General features: G+C 34.9%; 1 protein-coding gene across 9 annotated transcripts in view; it reads left to right on the top strand.

Moving 5' to 3' along the window:
- Window positions 1–21,980, top strand: part of LOC149776422 (histone deacetylase 5-like) — a 348,169-nt gene that overhangs the window by 266,910 nt on the left and 59,279 nt on the right. For all 9 annotated transcript variants that reach the window (XM_089940838.1, XM_089940835.1, XM_089940842.1 and 6 more), the window contains one exon: window positions 19,687–19,861. In XM_089940838.1, the coding sequence (XP_089796964.1) occupies window positions 19,687–19,861 (175 nt within the window). The remainder of the gene's footprint in view (window positions 1–19,686; window positions 19,862–21,980) is intronic.

Below are 21,980 nucleotides of genomic sequence, written 5' to 3' on the forward strand. Positions count from 1 at the left end.
GTTGTTTGGTTTTGTTTTTGATGGTTTTAACAGCACTTTTAATATTATTAACTTTTCCAAAGACACATCGAAGCAGCTGATCTTGGTGAATATTGAACTAGCAATCCTTAGATATGAGTATAATGCTGTATCATCATCTGAGCTATTTCGTATGTTATGGCCCAGCATTTATTTTGTATTGTACACCTGTCATCAATTTGCCATTTTGAATGTCTCCTCAAAATCTGGACTGATTTTGATCAAATTTGGCACAGAGTATGTTGACATAAAATGCTCTCAAGTTTTTATGAATGATGCATATCTGCCATCAGATATGGCTACCATTACTAAAAATAGTATTTAAAAAACTTCAAACAACTCCAATATTAAAGAAGTATCCTGTCAGGAAGACATTTCAACTTTGCACCAGATGAACTTTCAATATGGCAGCTATTAGTAAAAAAAAAAAAAAGAGACTGTTACTAAAATGAGAAAAAAACTTTATATGACTTCTACACTATTGAATAGAATTTTACCAAGCTTTACAGAAAGTATCCTGGTGTGAAGACCTTTCCAATTTGTACAAGTGATGCCGATTTGTCTTCAAATACAGCCATCTTTACTAAAACTACACCAATGTGGGTATGTGAGAAAGCTTGCCAGTAGCTTCTCGAGGGTCGGTGGTTCTTTCTGGGGATTTCCTGGGTTCTTCCTCCACCATTAATACTGGCTGCCATGTATAGCCTATCTTGTGCTGAAAAATGGCGTTAAACCCTACAACAACAACAACAACAACTAAAACTACAAAAAGAGAACTACATGTAGTATGACTTGTCTTCTAAACTGTTGAACAGAATTTGATCCTATTTAAAAGAAGACATCCTGGCATAAAGCTTGTTTAAACTTACACAGATGATGCTGACCTGCCATCAGCTATGGCTGCCATTAGTTCTATTAAAAAACATACTGAGCACAGGCTGACCAAGTTTGAAAGAAAGGATCACAACGTGACTATTTTTTATAGTCACTATTGCTAGCACTAGAGAAGACTTAAACTCGTGTCTTTTAATTAAAAAACACTCAATATAATTTGACTAAATTTTATAGAAGAGCATACAGGCATTAATTCCTTTCAAATTTATGCAGCTGATGCTGTTCCACCTTAAAATACGGCAGGTGTTACTAATGATACAAAACATAGAATGGCTTCTTCTCCAAAATTGCTGAACAGAATTTATACAAAATTGATATCATATTGAAATGAAACCTTTCAAATTTATGCCAGTGATATTGAACTGTTATCAAATATGGCCACTGTTACTAAATGTAGATAAAATATTTAAACAACTTCCTCTTAGAACTGCTCAACAAAAATTGATGCAAATTGAAAGCATCCTATCAATGAGGGCTTTTCAGTTTGTACCCAGCTACCATCAATTGCAACCACTGTTACTAAAAACAGAAGAAATCAACCTTCAAAGACTGCTTTTCCAGAACTGCTGAACAGAATTTGACCTTTCAGATTTATACAAATGATTTAAACCCATTGTCAGGTATGGGCACTGATGTTAAAGTTAGACAAAACATTTAAACAACTTCTCAAAAACTTTTCAATATAATTTGACCAAATATGGCAGAAAGCATGTTGACATAATTGGGTTTCAGATTTCTACAACTGATGCTGAACACTGTCAGATTAAACTGCCATTATTATAATAAGAAAACCTTGAAATGACCTCTTCATAAAACCATTTTGTAGATTCTAACAAACTTGACAAAAGCTTCCAAGAATGAAGACCTTTGATCATATCTGATACTAAAATGATCATGTATAAGTGAAGGATTAGGACTTTTAAATGATGTTATACTTAACTTAACAGAGAAATTTAACCTATTCACTTTCTTAACTTATATGTCACGTATAAGTGGCATGTAGGTGAATTAGGCATTTCACTTACAAGTGAAGTGTAAGTCATTTACATACAGCACTTTAAAGTCACATAAACCAGAATTCTCACTAAATTCAATGAATTTTCAATTTAAAAAGTCACTCCATCCACCTTTCCCGCCTGACAGGAAATTGTTTCGTTGTATATAGTCAGAAGGTATGCATGTACATTTGTACCCATAAGTGCTGGCCTTATAAAACTTCAGGGTTATTATGGTATTTGAAGGTCTTTGACAGTTTGGGAAAAATGAGGTAACATTTTCAAGGCCTTGAAGGTTTGGGAAAATTGAGCAGATTAACCTGAGGTCTTTAAAAGTCTTTGAAATTTGAAATAAACCCAAACATTTTAATTTCATTCCATAATCACAGCAGTGTCTTCTCTTTCCAAAATGATTAAAGAGAAAAAACAGCAACTATAATAATGCATTTAAAGTAGTGCTGATGTCTGTTAAGAGAACAATTTACTTTGTATTAAATCTGATGCATAAGTTACATATTTCTGAAATAACAATGAATGTTAACCTATCTTCCAGATCATTATAAAGCAATTTTAGGAAATTAATTATACTTTGAATTTCATCGTCAAACAGTATCGTGTATTTTGCATTCATTGTTTTCTCATATAAAACAACTTTTGTACAAAATGTTAGCAAAAATAGGTCTTGGAAATCTGTGTTTGTGGTCTTTGAAAGTTTGTGAAAAGTCTTTGAATTTATCATGCAGAATTTTGCATGAACCCTGAAATTTCATAAATTTCCATGTAAATGGCTGAAATGATTTCCAACACATTAGCCTGACATTTGAAAGAGCATGCTTAGGAGCAGATATTTAGCTATAAAAAAAAAAACAAATGATAACCATTAGTATAATTTATTCTCCCAGTAATGAATAAAATTCAGACAGAATCTGTCATCATCAGTTCAGCCCCTACAACTGAATTCAAAAGCACATTTCGACTCTTGGCCAGCGTTTAAATTTTATTTCAGAATCCATTTTCCTTTCGGCTTCAGCTGGTAAATGAAGGCTGTTCCAAATTCAGTCGTCTGCATGTGAACCCGAGAATATCTGTAGATACTGTATGATGCTGGAAAGCACAAAGAGCAAACAAAACAAAATCCCAATTGAGAAAAAGCCAGCATGACATAATTCCTTCGATGCACACTGCCATTGGTTTAAATTCCAGAAACAAGCATGGCTACATCTAAATTTTGATGGTGTTCGCTACAGAAATTTGTTGGGCTCTGGATTGTTGCCAGTTATAAACATCTTTCAGTGTCAATACTTTTTCAGTGTCCACTGATAAATTATTTTCAAATGATTTTAACTCGAGTATACACAGTTGAATGTTTGGTGCCAAATAATAATATTTGAAATGAAGTTAAAGAAAATAATTTGTTGTTGAATGCAGAAAAAGCCCTTGTTTACAAGTCATGTCTGAAATGTTTGGCTTTGGATGCTCATTCATGTCACCATTTTGCTATTTACACACATTTCTTTCTTCTGTCTTTGATACTTAAGATCAATGAAGTTTTATTTCCATGTTTTTCTTTTTTCTAAATCTGAATTTTAAATAATCCGTGTGTGTCTGTGATTTACTGAAATTAAAAAATCTGGTGGAAAGTTATGAATTTTGGAAAACAAATAGTAGTAGCACCTTTGTTGAACTTGGATTTTATTTTGCAGTAAACCTCGGACTTGAAACTCTTTGTACTTTTACAGTCAGCTTTGGAGTTGAGACTGTATTTTGAAGTAAACTGTTTGTCAGACTTACAGTTCACCTAAACTCAAGTAATAAAGGCTTATACCACCTTGGCAGGGCAAGGATTGATACTGTTTTTACTTATACTGTACATGTACTTACACAGACTAACATTTCAATTCATTATATATGCCAAGTTTAAATAAGTTAATAGTGACTTATAAGTCACATACAAGTCAAGCAGATACCAAATGTAGGTCCAAATAAGTTATTCCCATGCAGCATCTTGATGTAGGTGGCTTTCATATTTTGTATGATGATTGTCATCAAATATGACTGCATTTACTAAAATTAAAAAAACCTTGAGATGACGTCTTCAAAACCATTGTTTAGAATTTTAACAAACTTAACAGAAAGCATCCTGGCATGAAGACCTTTTAAGCCTGTATTTTCAAAAACCACTCAACTTACTGTGACCATATTTGAAAGAATTTGACCTGGCATTGAGTGCTTTCAGACTGTACACATGATGTCAATCTACTACTAAAAGTAGAAAATCATTTGCACAACTTTATGTGGAAAAAAACCCATTCAGAATTTGACCAAAGTTAATACAGAGAATAATGCATGGAGGCCAATTGACTGTGATCTGCCATCAGAATTAAAATAGAGAGCACTTTAAAGCAATTGTCATTATAATGCAATCATCAAGATTGAAAGAAATTTCAATAGAAAGCATCCTACCATCAGTATCTCTTGGCCAACTCCTTTTGTTTTGGTTATTAAGCGGATGTCATCCAGGTGAGTGATCGCAGTCCCACTTAAGCCTTTTGCTTGTAATGTTAATTCATTTATATTTCAAAGCTTGCAGGCCTGCCAACTGTCCTAATTTATCTGGGACCATCCTGGATTTGCATGGCAAACATGACAAAAAAATATTTATACAACACACTTATTTTTGCATATTCCATGTTTGCTGAGTAATTTTCTATAATTTTTAGTCAAACTTCTGTTTTATGGTTCAGATCTGGTAGTTAATAGCTGCCATTGTGAAATTGATTTTGAATGTGTTTGGTTTGCTCTGTGTTCATTTTATTATAATGGATACATCTTTTTAAAAAACAAAACTAATTTAACAATGAACATTCATCTTAGAAAAAATTTAAATGTAAAGACCACTACAGAAAGGAATATACTGAGGAATTTCCATTCATTCAGTCCACTTCAAAAATTGATACTTGTGATGTAATTCTCCGCCTCAAAACTGCCTCGTTAAACTCCGTCCCTGATTCAGGTTTTATTTAGTTGGCAGGTCAGAGGTTTTCAGTATTTATTTTCCAGTGAAAAATTGCATTTCCATCACTGCAAAAAATTTTTGATTGGGAAAGGACTCTTTATTGGTTTTTGTTTGGGTCTTTAAATTTACGCTTTGTACTAACCATGAAAACCACAGAAATTTGTTCATAAAGAAAAATGATGAATTCACAGTATTCGATGAACATTGCCAAAATAAGAAAAAGTGACTGATATTTGGAAATGATCATTTACCACGTAAACTGCTTGCAACATTCTGAAATGCTTGGTTTAATACAGAGCTAGCTGTATGTTTGTGTGTATGTTAGTATTTTGTTCCGGCTTCTGCCTATCTTGACTCATGCTATGACCCTATTACCATAAAATTAAATTTCCAGATTTGTCATGTATTATATTACAGCTTCAAATCTTGTTATGGACTTCCTAATATTTATATAGAGTTGTTTCTCTTGCATTAAGGAAGAGGACCAATCAAACTTGTGCTAATAACCAGATGGCTGGCTATATATTGTGAGTTTGTTGGATGTTGATTTAACACATTCATTCATTCGACATTTGATACTCTTCCAAGCACACAACTGAATCATTGATCAAACAGAAAAACAACCACAACAAAAAATTTGTCTCAAAAAAAAGTAAGGGTAGTTTCCCAAGTAAGTAAAGATAAATGACAAATGTTACCCTGCTAAGGGTGGCTATGAAACAAGTGCGCTGTCACAATGCGTCTTGAGTACATCACTCCATTATGCCCTGTTTAAAGATAATTTTAGTCATGGATTCCATTTAAGGAAGTGGTAGTCTAATTATATGTATTATAATTATATATACCATGTATCATGTACCATATATAGATCTGTTTACCCCATATGGATTTGCCATATTTTATATGGATGAAGCCCGAAAAATACTCCACATGGATCATTTAGATAAGACTATAGAAAATGGCTGAATCAGCAAAAGTGTTTTGTTCCACTTCTAAAAAATTTCTTCATTAAAAAAATATTTCATCAGTGTCAAATAAGTGCTTATTCAGTTGTTCCCATGCAAACGTAAACTGTCAACAGGCATCAAAAAAGTTTTCAATATACTGGTCCACTGGTATGGAACAACATTCCCAGTGACATATGGCAGGCTCCTAGCATTTCATCTTTTCATAATCAATGTCTTAAATGGATGAAATCTTTAGAAAATTGAACAGTTCTAGTACAAAAAATACCACCTGCTTTTCTGTAATTTTGCATCATTTTTGTAGCTGAATTTTTCAGTGCAGGATTATATTTTGTTTTATATATGTTTATTGTTTTCACTGATACATGTGAATGTGTTCCAGGCTTGATACTTTGAATTTTAAAATTACTTAATTATTTAGTGTCAAGCCAGACTCTTCACATCATGTTGTATATAGTGTATATATTGTACATAACAGATAGAAGACCTCAAGGTAGATTAGTTCTATAACTGAGTTACCTTCTGTAAATAAAGTCTTTATTATTATTATTATTATTATTATTATTATTATTATCAAGGGAGCAATTTGCAGTTATTTTTAAGATGGTGGAGCAGCGTGGTTTAAAAAAGAAGCTTGGAAGAAGTTGAATAGTTGAGTGACTGCCAGAAGTTTCTAAAGATTTATACATCTGTTTGGCCATTTATAGCACAGTCTAACAAAAGAGTTAATTATGTTTTCTGTGGTAGGTGTGAATAAGATTTTTTGGTTGCTCATGGTTTAGGAAGTGATGTTAAAAGACATTCTGAGTACTGGTCATACAACACAAGATATTGACCCTGATATTTATGTTTTGGGGGTCGAGGTCTTGCAGCCTAAATGACGCTATATAACGTGTTCTGATGTCAGCTAACATCAGAACGAGAAGTCTAAGTTTTAGGAAAATCTCAAACATTTGGCAACCGTATCAACATTCTTCTAAATATTAAAGTTGTTTTAGTCAGACTTTACTTTGATGTCTTTTTTATGATAAATTCAAATCATTGAGCAAATTTTCATGCTCCATTGGCCTACAGTTCATTTGGCTGGAATGCAGTAGAAGCTGGGAATGCCAAATTCAGATTATGTTGAAGTATGTTTCTTTAAGAAAATGAATACAAATATATTAATATTGAAGAAAGTGTTTAGATAGCTTCATTTCATTCAAAATTCATTCATGATTTTGGCATTCCCAGCTTCTATCACATTCCAGACAACTGAAATGTAGGCCATTTGCTTGTGTGAGACTTTGAATGTATTAGAAATAAGACATCACAGTAAGCCTGACTAAAACATTATGACTTGTAGAAAAGCATCATGTGTGTGAGATAGAAAGAAAATTGGACTTCTCTTTCCAATGTTAGTCAGTGTCGGAACATGCTACAAAGCACCAATATATTTAAGTGGTAAGATCTCGACCCCCAAAACATAAATATCAGGGTTGATGTCTTATATTGTAGGACTAGTTGAGTGCAAATCCCACAGGGAATGGGACAAATTCTGTAAAGCATAGTGTCTAACAGTGAGGAAATGCACATTATCCATGCTAACGAGATGCTGTATAAGCTCTTTGCTGATTTAAACTTAAAAACAGCTGATTCATTAAACCAGGATTTAAATAAAATGTTTCCAGAGAGCAAAATCGCAGCAGGGACGGTAAACTATTTAAGAATATAGTTAGAAAAGGTAGAGTGAAACTGGCTTTGGAAAAGGTGTAACACCTCTTTTCTTGGTAAAAGAAACAGATAATTATGTATTATGTCATTGAAATTAAAGACAATAAATGTATTTCTGGATGGAAGTTTTTATAATTATTATTATTATTAAACTGTCAGCTTTATAGCTATACTACTGACAGTGGTTGAAAACTACGGTGAGACTGCATTTAGACTACTGATGGAGCCAGGAAAGGTTAAACAGTAGGGGTGAAACGATACACCTGTGCCATGTATCGATACGATTCATGATTTGCAGCCTGCGATACGATACATATCGATATACATGTACATATGACCTTAATGGTCCTTCCATCTTTGGAAGGTAGGTGGTGCCCTTTCATGTATGCTGACATTCTAGGTTGTATTTCCAGTATGCAAACTAGAGATAGACATATAGTTATCATATATGTGTGTCAAATTTTGATTGATAAAAAGATATCAGCAATACTTTCAAACAGTCTACCTGTTGATTGCAGTGAGTTTTATCCAACATTTTAGGCCATTTAACTCCCTTTGTTTTGTACAACATGAATGATTTGAAAACACATTATCAATTTTCTGTCTCAGTTACTCTTGGAAGACATTACGATGTTATCTACAAAACAGAAAAACTAATGCAATTTCCTCATGCAAAGAAAATCTCATTTAGAACAAATCTGGGCATTGGGAATAAGGTTGAATACCGGCAAATTCTCACATTTTATTTCCTGCAGATGCAAAATACTACAGCCACAGGTACTTGTATTTGTTAATGAAAAAGGAAAACTTTTAATTGACTACACCCAGTCCTATTCTACAATTTTCTTTTAACTTACACAAGGTGATAAACTTGAGCAGTTTGAAATCTGCCCCATTGTTCATTATATGCTAATTTCATTTATTCCATCAGCACCTTCATTCACTGGTTAAATATCTCTGCATAAAAAAGAGAAATTCCAAATTTGTTTCCCATGTACAGTTTTAGGAGAGATCATGACACGATTATATTTAAAGGGAGACCTCCCCTTTTATCAAAAAAAAAGGAGTGGAGGAAGAAATGGTCATAGGTCAATATTTATCTAAACTTCAATATCTGTCTCTCTTTATTGCTGCTTCACTTTCTTACAGCTCTTATGAAATCAACATCTTTGATAGATGTCACCTCTAGTTGTATAAGCATTAATCTGTTAATTAATTCTGAACATACACTGCTTCTTTGTATCAATATTGTCCTGTGCTTCTTAATCTGAAGGGGCATATGCATAGCTAGCTTTGTCAGCTTGAATTTGTTGGGGACTTATCTTTTTGACTGTTATATACAATTTTCCAGAGATCACAGATATTATCTTTTGGATACATCTGCTCCAAAATAGGAATTTTTCACTAACATAAATCTCCTTTGTTAAATCAATAGTTTACTGACTACTATGCCAAATTTCTTATCTGTTCCAAAATGCTGTATTTGGGTATTTAGTCCATTATTGTTTGTGCAGACAGGTATTAAAATAAATATATGTACTTCTTAATTGCATTTTTTAACCCATATTTTATTCAATTTATCTTAACTCTGATATGGATACATGTATATGGTTTTGTAGTATATGATCTGCAGGGCAAATTTGATTAATTAAAAAATAAAAATTGCATTATAATTTTAAATTGTGTGTATTTTAATTAGGCTACTAAGTATTCTGCCCTTTGTACATTTAATTTCAAAATATCACTGAAAGGGTCATGCTGTATATTTTTTATCTATCCAGCATGTACATCTGACTCATATTTAACACCATTTCAGGCTCAAAATCACTCACTGGTGTCCCCATTAACTCTTGTCCAGCTCCAATAATCTGATATACTTCATAACTTTAAAATATACTGTCATCATCACTATCATCAGCAAGTATTTGCCGAATGAAATCATTATGAACCTCACCGGGAATCAGACATTTTGGGTTTTCTAGGTAGCTCGTATTTTAAACACGCATTTGTAAACTTTCTTCATGAATGGTTCAAACTACGCCATAATTTTTATTCCTGGATACATTGTTCTAATCAAATTTAGTTTCACAACCATTCATATTGAGCTTGAAAAACCCAGTTGTGGAACAGTTGCCACCTGAAAAACATGTCTCAACAAGAATGGTTAAATAAAAAGTGTATACTTCACTGTGCACATTTTCATATGTGGGACTTTCAACAAATTTGCGGTAGGTTTCGCGTTTCACTTTTCTCCAAGAACACGAATTTGTACAAATTTTGCACGATTCACGCAGTGGTACACACTGACAGCATCTCTGCTTAAGTACTTGACATATCTAATAATGTTCCCACGAAGTCTGTCTGCAAATACTTCTTGTTTGTCTCGCAGAGAATAAGCTACATTGATTTCTGATTGGTGGTTATTGTTTTACCTGGAGCAGACCAACCAGTAACAACTAATGAGAATTAAGTAATATATTTCAACTTGCAACACACCAGTAGCTTAGTTTTCAAATCAACCAAAGGAGTCATTACAATTCAAAATAGAAACTTCGTGTAAAAGTGGTTATTAAGTGATGAGTAAAGTACTTCATTATACATGTGGAGCATGTTTGGAATGATTCTACAGTATATGCTGAACATACTTCTGGGTTAAGATAGTTAGCATGGGGAGGGGGGCAGATTGCTAACCATGTCACCGAGTGTTAACTTGTAGACGGCAAGTGGGTATTCTCAGATTGTCTTTTTCACTAAGAGACATGAGTGATGTGACTGCAAATGCTGTTTCAGATGGATTATACTTTTACAGAATAACAAGGAAACTAATAATTATTCATGACTCTTGAAGATTAAAATACCATGCATACGGTAAGTATCATTTTGTATCGATTCTCCATCTCTTGTATCGATATGTGTATCGTTTCAGCAGAAGTATCAATGCATCGATATATGGATGAATCGTTTCACCCCTGGTAAACAGGTCTGCGTATATACTCGCTTACAAGTCGAGTCAAACTTCAAACAAAGATCCTGATCTGCCATAGCAAAATGCACCTGCACATCAGGGTCTTTGTTGTTTGTTCTATTGATTACTCCTAACAAACTGCACAGACCCAGATCTGCCGATGCATTATGCGATGGCAGATCTGCATACAAGACAACCCTCACGATTTTGGCGTGAATTTCACAACTTTCTACAGGATTCACAAATTCATGACACATGCCAAAAAATGACGAATTCCCCAATTCTCAGTTATTTTAAATTTTCCCATTAAGTGCTAGTTGTGATATCAGCCATTGCCAAAACTGTTCGGCACTGCTAGTCGCGATATTAGTAGAACTATTGCCGATTGGTACCGTTGGCCCGGTAGCAAGCATTTTAGCATATTTTAATCTGTATGTGTAAGAGTAGTTTTACAAATGCTTGTAAAAGAAACCGGTGCCTAACCAGATTTTTTTCTCCGCGCATGTGCTGCCAACACTGTTTTGAATTACTGTTTGGCATCGCATCTTTAAAATGTTTTCACCACCAAGGAAGAAGAAATGTATTGCACAAAAAGTGACATTTAGTTTGGAATATACCAAACATTTGCCATGCAACCAGCCATCAAATACTATATACATCATGCTTTTTGCACACAGTGTGCCACACATTTTAGCATTGGGCATGGTGGCAGAGACGATGTGAAGAAGCACATTGGTAGCAAAAAGCACATAAAGGTTGGGAAACTACAAGAGGACAGCTTTTTCGAGTGTTGGAATTTTTTAGATTGAAAGATTAGCATATATCTTAATCACAGGTGCTCGACGCGAGCTTCATGTTGAGAAAAAAACCCCAATAATCTGAAGGGAAAAAAATCATACAGAGTGACAAAAATACCTTAGATTACCCCAATGACCCATTCTAACTTAGGACCCTCTCTATCATAATATATAAGAAAGGTTATGTAACTTCCAAATATTTTGTTCCACCCATGACCCTCGATTTCCTTCTGCTATTGACGTCTTTTAAAGCACATGACCATACTCTATGGCTTGTTTTACTCCTGAGATATTTTTCTATTCATCACACCATCATTGACTTTTCTGTGTTGTACCAAACTGAAGTTAATGGCTCCAAAACATGAGATTTTCGTGAATTTTGACTGCTGAGACAAGTCTGAGCTCATGTGACAGTAAGTATAACTTTTTGAGCCAATCATATTTTGGCATTGACATGTGTGGCGCATAGTTTACCTATTTTGAAAATAGAGTCGCATGTATGCAATATATGTGCAGTGAAGAAGACCTTGTCTAATTCTTGGGTTCCGAAAGTTGAATCGAGTTAATGGTAAGTAAAAACTTACTTTTGCATCTACCACTGTTCTGTAATTCAAGAGGGGATGTATCATAGAGTCGCAAACATGGTACATGTAGCTCTTTTCACAGGTTGTCACATGTGCACGCACTTGTCCCAAGAGACAAAATTCGCAAAAATCACACGTTTTAGAAACCGTAACTTCAGTTTGATACAATGCAGAAAAGTCAATGATGGCTTGATGAACAGAAAATATCTCAGGAGTAAAATAAGCCATATAGTATTGTCGTGTGCCTTTAACACATTAATCCCTGGTGACGAGTTTACGTGGCAGGAGGTAGTAGCCTACTGCCGAGCTCTGTAGCGTCAAGGTCATGTATGATACACTAAAGTGGGTGGTATTACAGAAAGGTAGACAGACGTAGCTCTACAATGATATCAAATAATCTGGAATTTCTAGTTGCACTACAAAATACAGAGGGACAAAACTCATTTTTTGGACCCAGTTTTTTATCAACCCAAAATTCGCCTGTGGTCGGAATCCGATTTTGTGTCCATATTTTAGACTTTTTGGTCTCAGATCCAATGTAGACTGGTATGAACTGCAGACAGACAGATGAACATTTGCAAAAAGTAGGATAAGATGGGCATTTGGAATAAAGAGTGGTCTCAATATGAAAATAATGGGTCCGTTAAGCAAAATAAAATAATTAAAAAAAATAAAGAACTCCAACTTTTACCCTTCTGCTCATGTGCGAGCCAAATAATGAAAAACGATGTTTCTAGCACAACTAGGCATTATGTTATTGGAAGATCACCTGGAAGTTGATTTATTAGGATGTATTCAGAAATAGCTTTCAAAATGTGTTTCCTACTTGAATTTCAGGCGAAAACGACAAAAACCTCCAGGGGTTAATGTGTTAAAGATGGAAATAGCAGAAGGAAATCAAGGGAGGGTCATGGGTGGAATGAAGTATTTGGAAGTTACGTAACTTCTCTCTTATTTAACCCTTTACCTCATAGAGTGTATGGCTTTTTAGGCCTCTGATACACATGAAGCAAGTTACCCAGTGCAGTGTGCTATAAATAGAACACCTGTTACCTGTTTGGCTCCATACACATAGGCCTGCCTGTTAACTGTTAAGCAGTGTAGTGTATGTTACGTTTAACAGCAATTTTAACCATTTTACATTTTTGGTACACATCTATTATGTATGGAAAAATGTAAGAGTTAAGTCCGATCGTTATATCTGTGTAATTAATTTTCATGTAAGAATTTTTTATGTGCTTTAAAATCTTGAGAGAATGTGTTCACCATCAAGTCCATGAAGCTGCATGACCAACCGTAGCTGCCATTTCTCATACTCGAAATTTACAGGTTCTTCATCTGCATCTACATCACTAAGTCATCTGAATTTTATAATTTATAAAAACTAATTGCTGCCTACATCAATATCAGAGCCTTTACCTAAGTTATTGAAGCTTTCATAGTTGTGATCCTAATCGTGAAAAGTACTGAACGAAATCCGCAACCTCCATTTTAGAGAGTGGAGAATACCACCCAGTTACTTTAAATAGCAGATTTCGACCAGAGCATAAATAGCGACCACGTGATCTGACGTAATGGTCATTTACAGCAATGAATGAGGTATCTAATAGGGGCTTTTCCCTGAAGGTGGCGCTACAAAAACCTGCTAAAAATACCCGATGTTTACAGCAGGCGTCAAAATGCGCTTCCATGCGAATGGAGTAAAGGCGTCAAAAAAGACGCTTCCATGCGAATGGAGTAGAGGCGTCTAAAGGCGCTTCCATGGGAATGGAGTAGAGGCATCCAAAGGCACTTGCATGAGGTAAAGGGATTGTATGATAGAGAGGGTCCTATGTCAGAACGGGTCATGGGGGTAATCTAAGGTATTTTTGTCACTCTGTATGATTTTTTTTCCTTCAGATTATTATTTTTTTTCTTTTCAATATCAAGCTTGCATCGAGCAACTGTGATCATAATTTGCTTGAGTTCACAGTATTCCATGCATACGTCGACACCACTGTTCATTCTGAGTTCGACGTTTTGTCTTCTGGATTAATACCATTTCGTAATTAAGCTACAATGCAGTTAAAATGTTTTCACCTCCAAGGAAAAAGAGTTGTATTCCACAAAAAGTGAAGTATAGATTGGAGTACACCAAAATTTGGCCTAGCATTCAGCCATTAAACATCGATGTACATTGTGCTTTTCACACAGTAGTATGCCGAGAATTTTATTACATTTGGGAATGTGCACAAGGGCTGGTATTGTCCCTTACAATTTACCTGTCATACATGTACCATGTATTAATATTATTATAAGTACATGTACATGTATAAAAGATAAATTGTAAGCAACAAAACGAGCCATTAGAGGCATGTGGCAGAACGATGTGAAACAGCACACTGCTATAGCACCCCCAGCAGATTTCAGTTTTGGAGTACATTAAGCCACCTACTCAAGTCCTGCAAGTTACCAATGCTGAAGTATTGTGAGTTTACTTGTTGAACATAACCTGGCTTTCTCAGTTGGAGATCAACAACAGTGACAGTGAAAGACTGTTTCCTATTGTGATGAAAAATAAGACAAACTTTAAGTGCCTCCTTAGGTGCTGAAAATTTGTAGCAATTTTAATCACCAAGATAAACTAGCAGGCAAGAAGCCTGAACTGTGTTGAAAATAATTTTTCCATGGCTTGATTGAGGAAGTTCAAGACAGCCACAGCATCATTATCATGACAAATAGGGTGAAGTTTGTGTATATCAGTAAATTTGGCTGCAAATATAGTAGTACATGTAATCAGTGTAAATAATATGTTTTAGTTCTGTTTTGGGATTTTCTTATAATGCAGTATTGACCATCGAAGTGGATGTAGTTTGTGTCATTATATAATTTTTCACTAACTGTGTTCAAAATTCACTAATTTTTATCCTACTTTTCACTAATTGCGAGTCTGGAGAGTTGGCAGCTCTGGATCTGGGTCTGTGCAGTTTACAGGTGGAGTCTTTTAAGCAAGTATATATGGTACTTAATTATAAGACAGTCTAGATACAAGGTTGCATGGCTCCAATGGACAGTTTTATAATGATAATGAGGGAGTACTGTTCTTGAAAATGTTCAGCTGCCCATTTCGAAATTTTGCCATGCCTATTTTGAGATTTACAAGATATTCAAATTCAAAGTGGATATTATCACCTCCTCCTCAAGGTAGATCTAATCTGCCACCCACCCACCTTCCAGATGGTTATTGCTGCCAGAAAGTTTAATTTCACTTATTAATTGATGATGTTGTTTCTCGTACCATAGTCCAACTACAAGCAGCACTGACCCTGATCTGCTGAACTTTACATAATGTGCTGGCAGATCAGGGTCTGTGTTGTTTGTTCTCCTGATTACTTCTTACAATCTGCATAGATCCAGATCTGCTGGCTCATTATGCAATAGCAGATCTTGGTTTATGCAGTTTGCAGCTTGACTTGTAAGAGAGTATATATAGTAACCATAGTGAAATCTTAGAAATATAAGTGGAATTCAAGTCATTGAAAGCAAGAAAGAGATTCATATATGCCCAAATGACACCAAGAAACTGGTCTTACATAGGAATCAAATGCTCTCAAATGAGAAACAAATCTTTGTTATACAGTTTTAAAAAATGTGGCTTGAAGGAACTGGATGCACTTTACTCGAAACATGCTTTAATCATTTATTCCCCAGCTAATTTCAGAAACCGATATTGATACATTTATATCTGTCAATAAAGAAGTTGACCACTGATGGACATACTGTATTAATCTGTTGTCTTTTTATCCTTCACTCCATTTCCAATTCATGTTTCTTGCATTTCTTTTCCTTAGAATAACAGATGCCAAACCTTTTTAAAATTTATATCAGTTTGTATTGCAAGTGCCCTTTTTACTTAGTGGAACATGCTTAATGAGCCCATTAGCCTAGTAAATGATGTTTTATTATGCCCTTTTCAGTGTCTTTAGGAACCACAATTAATGTCTATTTAAATTTAATTGGGTTTAAAAATGAGACATACAGAAATATACATGCAATATGTGCCATCTTTAGAACACAGTAATATAAAAGATATATTACTATGATAGTTATTCGGTCTTGTTTCAACATTGTACAAAGTTTGGGAGACAGTTGACACAGGCCATATTTTTACACTACTACATGGTACAAAGTTTGGAAGACAGTTGACAGGCCATGTTTTTACACTACAACATGGTACAAAGTTTGGAAGACAGTTGACACAGGCCATGTTTTTACACTACTACATGGTACAAAGTTTGGGAGATAGTTGATGCAGGCCATGTTTTTACACTACTACATGGTACAAAGTTTGGGAGATAGTTGACGCAGGCCATGTTTTTACACTACTACATGGTACAAAGTTTGGGAGACAGTTGACACAGGCCATGTTTTTACACTACAACATGGTACAAAGTTTGGAAGACAGTTGACACAGGCCATGTTTTTACACTACTACATGGTACAAAGTTTGGGAGATAGTTGACGCAGGTCATGTTTTTACACTACTACATGGGTACAAAGTTTGGGAGACAGTTGACATAGGCCATGTTTTTACACTACTACATGGTACAGAGTTTGGAAGACAGTTGACACAGGCCATGTTTTTACACTACTGCGTGGTACAAAGTTTGGAAGACAGTTGACACAGGCCATGTTTTTACACTACTGCATGGTACAAAGTTTGGGAGATAGTTGGCGCAGGTCATGTTTTTACACTACTACATGGTACAAAGTTTGGGAGACAGTTGACACAGGCCATGTTTTTACACTACTACATAGTACAAAGTTTGGGAGACAGTTGACACAGGCCATGTTTTTACACTACTACATGGTACAAAGTTTGGGAGACAGTTGACACAGGCCATGTTTTTACACTACTACATGGTACAAAGTTTGGGAGACAGTTACACAGGCCATGTTTTTACACTACTACATGGTACAAAGTTTGGGAGACAGTTACACAGGCCATGTTTTTACACTACTACATGGTACAAAGTTTGGGAGACAGTTGACACAGGCCATGTTTTTACACTACTACATGGTACAAAGTTTGGGAGACAGTTGATACAGGCCATGTTTTTACACTACTACATGGTACAAAGTTTGGGAGACAGTTACACAGGCCATGTTTTTACACTACTACATGGTACAAAGTTTGGGAGACAGTTGACACAGGCCATGTTTTTACACTACTACATGGGTACAAAGTTTGGGAGACAGTTACACAGGCCATGTTTTTACACTACTACATGGTACAAAGTTTGGAAGACAGTTGACACAGGCCATGTTTTTACACTACTGCGTGGTACAAAGTTTGGAAGACAGTTGACACAGGCCATGTTTTTACACTACTGCATGGTACAAAGTTTGGGAGATAGTTGGCGCAGGTCATGTTTTTACACTACTACATGGTACAAAGTTTGGGAGACAGTTGACACAGGCCATGTTTTTACACTACTACATGGTACAAAGTTTGGGAGATAGTTGATACAGGCCATGTTTTTACACTACTACATGGTACAAAGTTTGGGAGACAGTTACACAGGCCATGTTTTTACACTACTACATGGTACAAAGTTTGGGAGACAGTTGACACAGGCCATGTTTTTACACTACTACATGGTACAAAGTTTGGGAGACAGTTGACACAGGCCATGTTTTTACACTACTACATGGTACAAAGTTTGGAAGACAGTTCCACAGGCCATGTTTTTACACTACAACATGGTACAAAGTTTGGGAGATAGTTGACACAGGCCATGTTTTTACACTACTACATGGTACAAAGTTTGGGGGACAGTTACACAGGCCATATTTTTACACTACTACATGGTACAAAGTTTGGGAGACAGTTGACACAGGCCATGTTTTTACACTACAACATGGTACAAAGTTTGGGAGACAGTTGACACAGGCCATGTTTTTACACTGCTACATGTACATAAGCCTTCTTAGTGAATTGTCAACTATCATGAAATTTAAGTCAGATGAGTGATATATTAGGTGTGTTTGGGCCTCCTGTTTCAGATTAAACCTATTTCTCATGAATATAAAATCCAAAACGTTCATGAGGAATTTTTGTTAGGAGGTACACAAGGGTAAATAATGGTGTCCCATCCCAATGAGAAAGATTTCAAAATCATCATTATTTTCCAAATTGTGTTGATTTATTCCTGAAAATTATCTTCCTAATTGTTCTGATTATTATGGTCCCACTTAATCGAGGAAAATCCCAGTTGATTGCAACATTAATTTCCATTATTATATTGGTATGAAAGATGCTTGTTCACGGGATGATATGAAGTCATGTGATTTGCAGTCATTCATCATATTGCTCTGTCGTGACATCATTGACTTGTTCATGACTTTGTGCTTTCCATGGCATCATGCACCAAAAATGGAGCTTTCACTCTTCGGGAAAAAAGTCAGTTTAAAAATTCAACATGAAACCATATAATAAATAAAATTAATTTTTAAACAAACATAAAATTGTTTATATTGTTTTAAAATAATTAATTTCAACACTGGTTAGTTTTACATGCATAGAAACATGCTTGGAAAAAAGGACAACATTCACTGACCTTTGAGGGAAACATTAAGTGTTATTAATCAATAAACCAATTATACTGATGCTGAAAAGTCTGTAATTGTGTTCCAAAGAACTAGACACAATTATAATATTTTCCACGACTTGAACAGTGATTTATCTCTTGACCCTTGAATATACCATTCTCAATATTTTACGTTTAATTTATTGTACTTCCATGTGACAGGCATCTCTTAAAAGAAATATGCAGGTATTCATGGTTGAAGATGAAGCGCACTTAAATTCATTGCACTGACTTTTGCTTGGCTTTCCATTCACCTATTTCATCCAGAAACTGTTATAGGTATCTGTTGGTTTTATTGGATGGTAATTCATATGGTTCATGTATCTAATGCAAATAATGTTTTGTGTCCATGCAGATGTATGACACATATTTTGTTAAATTTAACCATTGTGATTGGTAATTTTTCAAAGTTGTAACCAGAGTCATAATCCATGTTAATAGCCAGAGAATCATTTTATACTGTTAAAAAGTGTAATACTTTTCATAAAAAATGAAGCTTTAAATTACATATTGTAACATATGATATCAAATGTAAATCAGGTTTTCCAACAAATATTTGTTTCATGCTAAATTCACACATGTTATGCTTGTGGTGTATTAATATTTTAGGAATTATGTAAACACTGAATTGTTTTCCACATAATGTTGGACAGATGTGCTGGAAGGCTATTTGCGAACACTATGCATATAACAGCTATCCCTTATTATAATGTGCTTCATTATAGTGAGATTCTGGATGTAACTTCTTACCAGTATGGGCCCCACGAAAATGAAAATGTACAATCATACAATGTATTACAACATGGGTTGAAAGAAAACAATGTGAAGCATAGTCTTGTATCTTCATTTCCTTTTCAAAACAGCATTATTTAAATACTTTTTATACTGTCCGCTATACCACATTGTGGTATATTATGGTATTCTCCATATATTGCAGTTCTGTGCATATCTTTGTCTTCAATATAATGAGTTGCTTTACATGATGCACATAGCGGTTATGGATCACAACTACTACGTTATAATGACAGAGAGCTTTCCTGATAATTTTATTAGAAATTAATTACAACTTCTGTTCTCCACTTAAAGGTTACCTCTAATCTTCTTTACTAGTAATAGATGGTGACTTTCCCATGTCATCAGGCACTGCCCACTTGCCTGCCCATATTTCTGCATTAGAAGAAGCTCGGGGCAAGCTGGGTACATCCCCACTTGTTGGTCCTGCCTACCCAGGGGTACCAACCAGTTCTCAACCACCAACAGAGGGTCAGCAAGCCAGAATTCATAGGTATTTGTATTTCCTGTTTACAGCTGTTACCAAAAAAATGTATATTCAGTTTTATCTTCATCAATAAGTCTGTCCATTTTTGTGTCTGTCTCTTTATGTCCTCCTTATTGTCAGGTGGCTGTTTTTTTAACATCTTCTCGTGTTTTGTATTTAATTTTGTTTGCACTTAATGTTTACATTTATTTGTAAGGGTCTATCTTTCTTAATTTTTATGCAGTTAATTTTTTTAATTTTATGAACTTTACCATTAGTTGGCTCTAGATGGTCACTTTTGTGCTGAAGTACCATAAAACACTAATACAATTTTTTGCTTGTCAGCATTCTAATTTCTAATTTGTCTATCTTGAAGTCTATCTTTTTGAAGTCTATCTTTCTGTCTTCTAGTCATGTGTGTGTGTGTGTGTGTGTGATTTGGATTTTTAGCATAGCTGTAACAATTTTTCAGTCATATCGCTACGATGTCTGCAGTGTGGCAGTTTATGATGTTAAGCACTGGGGCATCATGCCACAGACATGTAGCATGATGTCCCACCTAGTCACATTATGCTGATACCAGGTCGACCAGTCCTTACACTAACTTCTTAATGCTGAGTGCCAAGCGAAGCAGCTGTTAGTACCATTTTTATAAGTCTTTGGTATGACCATGATGACTGCTATCTTGGAAATCTTGTTCTTGCTACTTCTCCAGAATAAAAAGTTATATCGATAAGAAGTTTATGAAGACATTCTTATAATGTCACGTCGGTCCTACATGAAAAGATGCTGATCTAACACCCAGAAAGACTTTTAATGATGCCTGGTTGGTTCTAAATGAAAATCAGGTGTCAGTCTTCTATCCAGTTGCTATATAATGTCAGATATGGTTTCAGCTCTTAGCAGTTACAAAAAATAAATAGTCTTGTCTTGAATTCCTAGAAATTCTTTTAAGTTTGTTTAGCATCAGTCCCTTCAAGGGCTTTCTATTTACAAATGATTAAATAGGGCTGCCACTGATAAAAATAGAAGAACCGTTAAATGACTGTTACAAATTTGGCTCAACAGACTAAATTTGCAAGAGAGCATCCAGGCCTTAAAGGATTTTGACGTTTGTAACAAATGATGCTGTATGGCATCATATATGGGCACTATTACTGAAAATGGAAGGAAAAAAAATGAAACAATATAGTTATAAAAAAAATTTTAAATTATAACTTCAGAAAATTTGACATAAATTCTCTATGCTTTAAGGTCTTTCAAATTTATACAGTTGATGCTGATTCACCATTAAATATGGCCACAATTACGACTGGTAGAAAACGGTAGAAAACATTAAATATGGCCACCATTACAACTGGTAGAAAACATTAAATATGGCCACCATTACAACTGGTAGAAAACATTAAATATGGCCACCATTACAACTGGTAGAAAACATTAAATATGGCCACCATTACAGCTGGTAGAAAACATTAAATATGGCCGTCATTACAACTGGTAGAAAACATTAAATATGGCCGCCATTACAACTGGTAGAAAACATTAAATATGGCCACCATTACAACTGGTAGGAAACATTAAATATGGCCACCATTACAACTGGTAGAAAACATTAAATATTGCCACCATTACAATTGGTAGAAAACATTAAATATGGCCACAATTACAACTTTTAGAAAACATTAAATATGGCCACCATTACAACTGGTAGAAAACATTTACACAACTTTATCTTGAAAAACTGCACAACAGAATTTTACCAACTTTAACAGAAAAGTGTCGTGGCATAGAGACTATTCAGAATTGGACTAACGATGCTAAGATACAAAGACAAGAGAAACCTTGAAATGGCTTGTTTTATATAATACATTCAATCAACATCATTGAAAGAAATGTCTACATTAAAAACCCTTCTGACCCCGATTTCTTGGTTGACTGCTTTTACATTGGCTTTTTGGCAAATGTCTGTCTGGTGAGCAGTCTCAAGCATTTTGTGAAATTTTGGAATTTTAAATTATATTAATCAGATTGTCAGAAATCACAAAGGGGAGTGGGCTTTATCGTTTTGAACAGGAGTTATCAATGTGGACACAGATAGAATGAAACTTCAGCTCTATCTTAATGTTAAGAAAACAAACTGAAA

This window comes from Sinohyriopsis cumingii, chromosome 18 (assembly GCF_028554795.1).
Source record: "Sinohyriopsis cumingii isolate HCF-2022 chromosome 18, ASM2855479v2, whole genome shotgun sequence".
In the NCBI taxonomy this organism is placed as follows: domain Eukaryota; kingdom Metazoa; phylum Mollusca; class Bivalvia; order Unionida; family Unionidae; genus Sinohyriopsis; species Sinohyriopsis cumingii.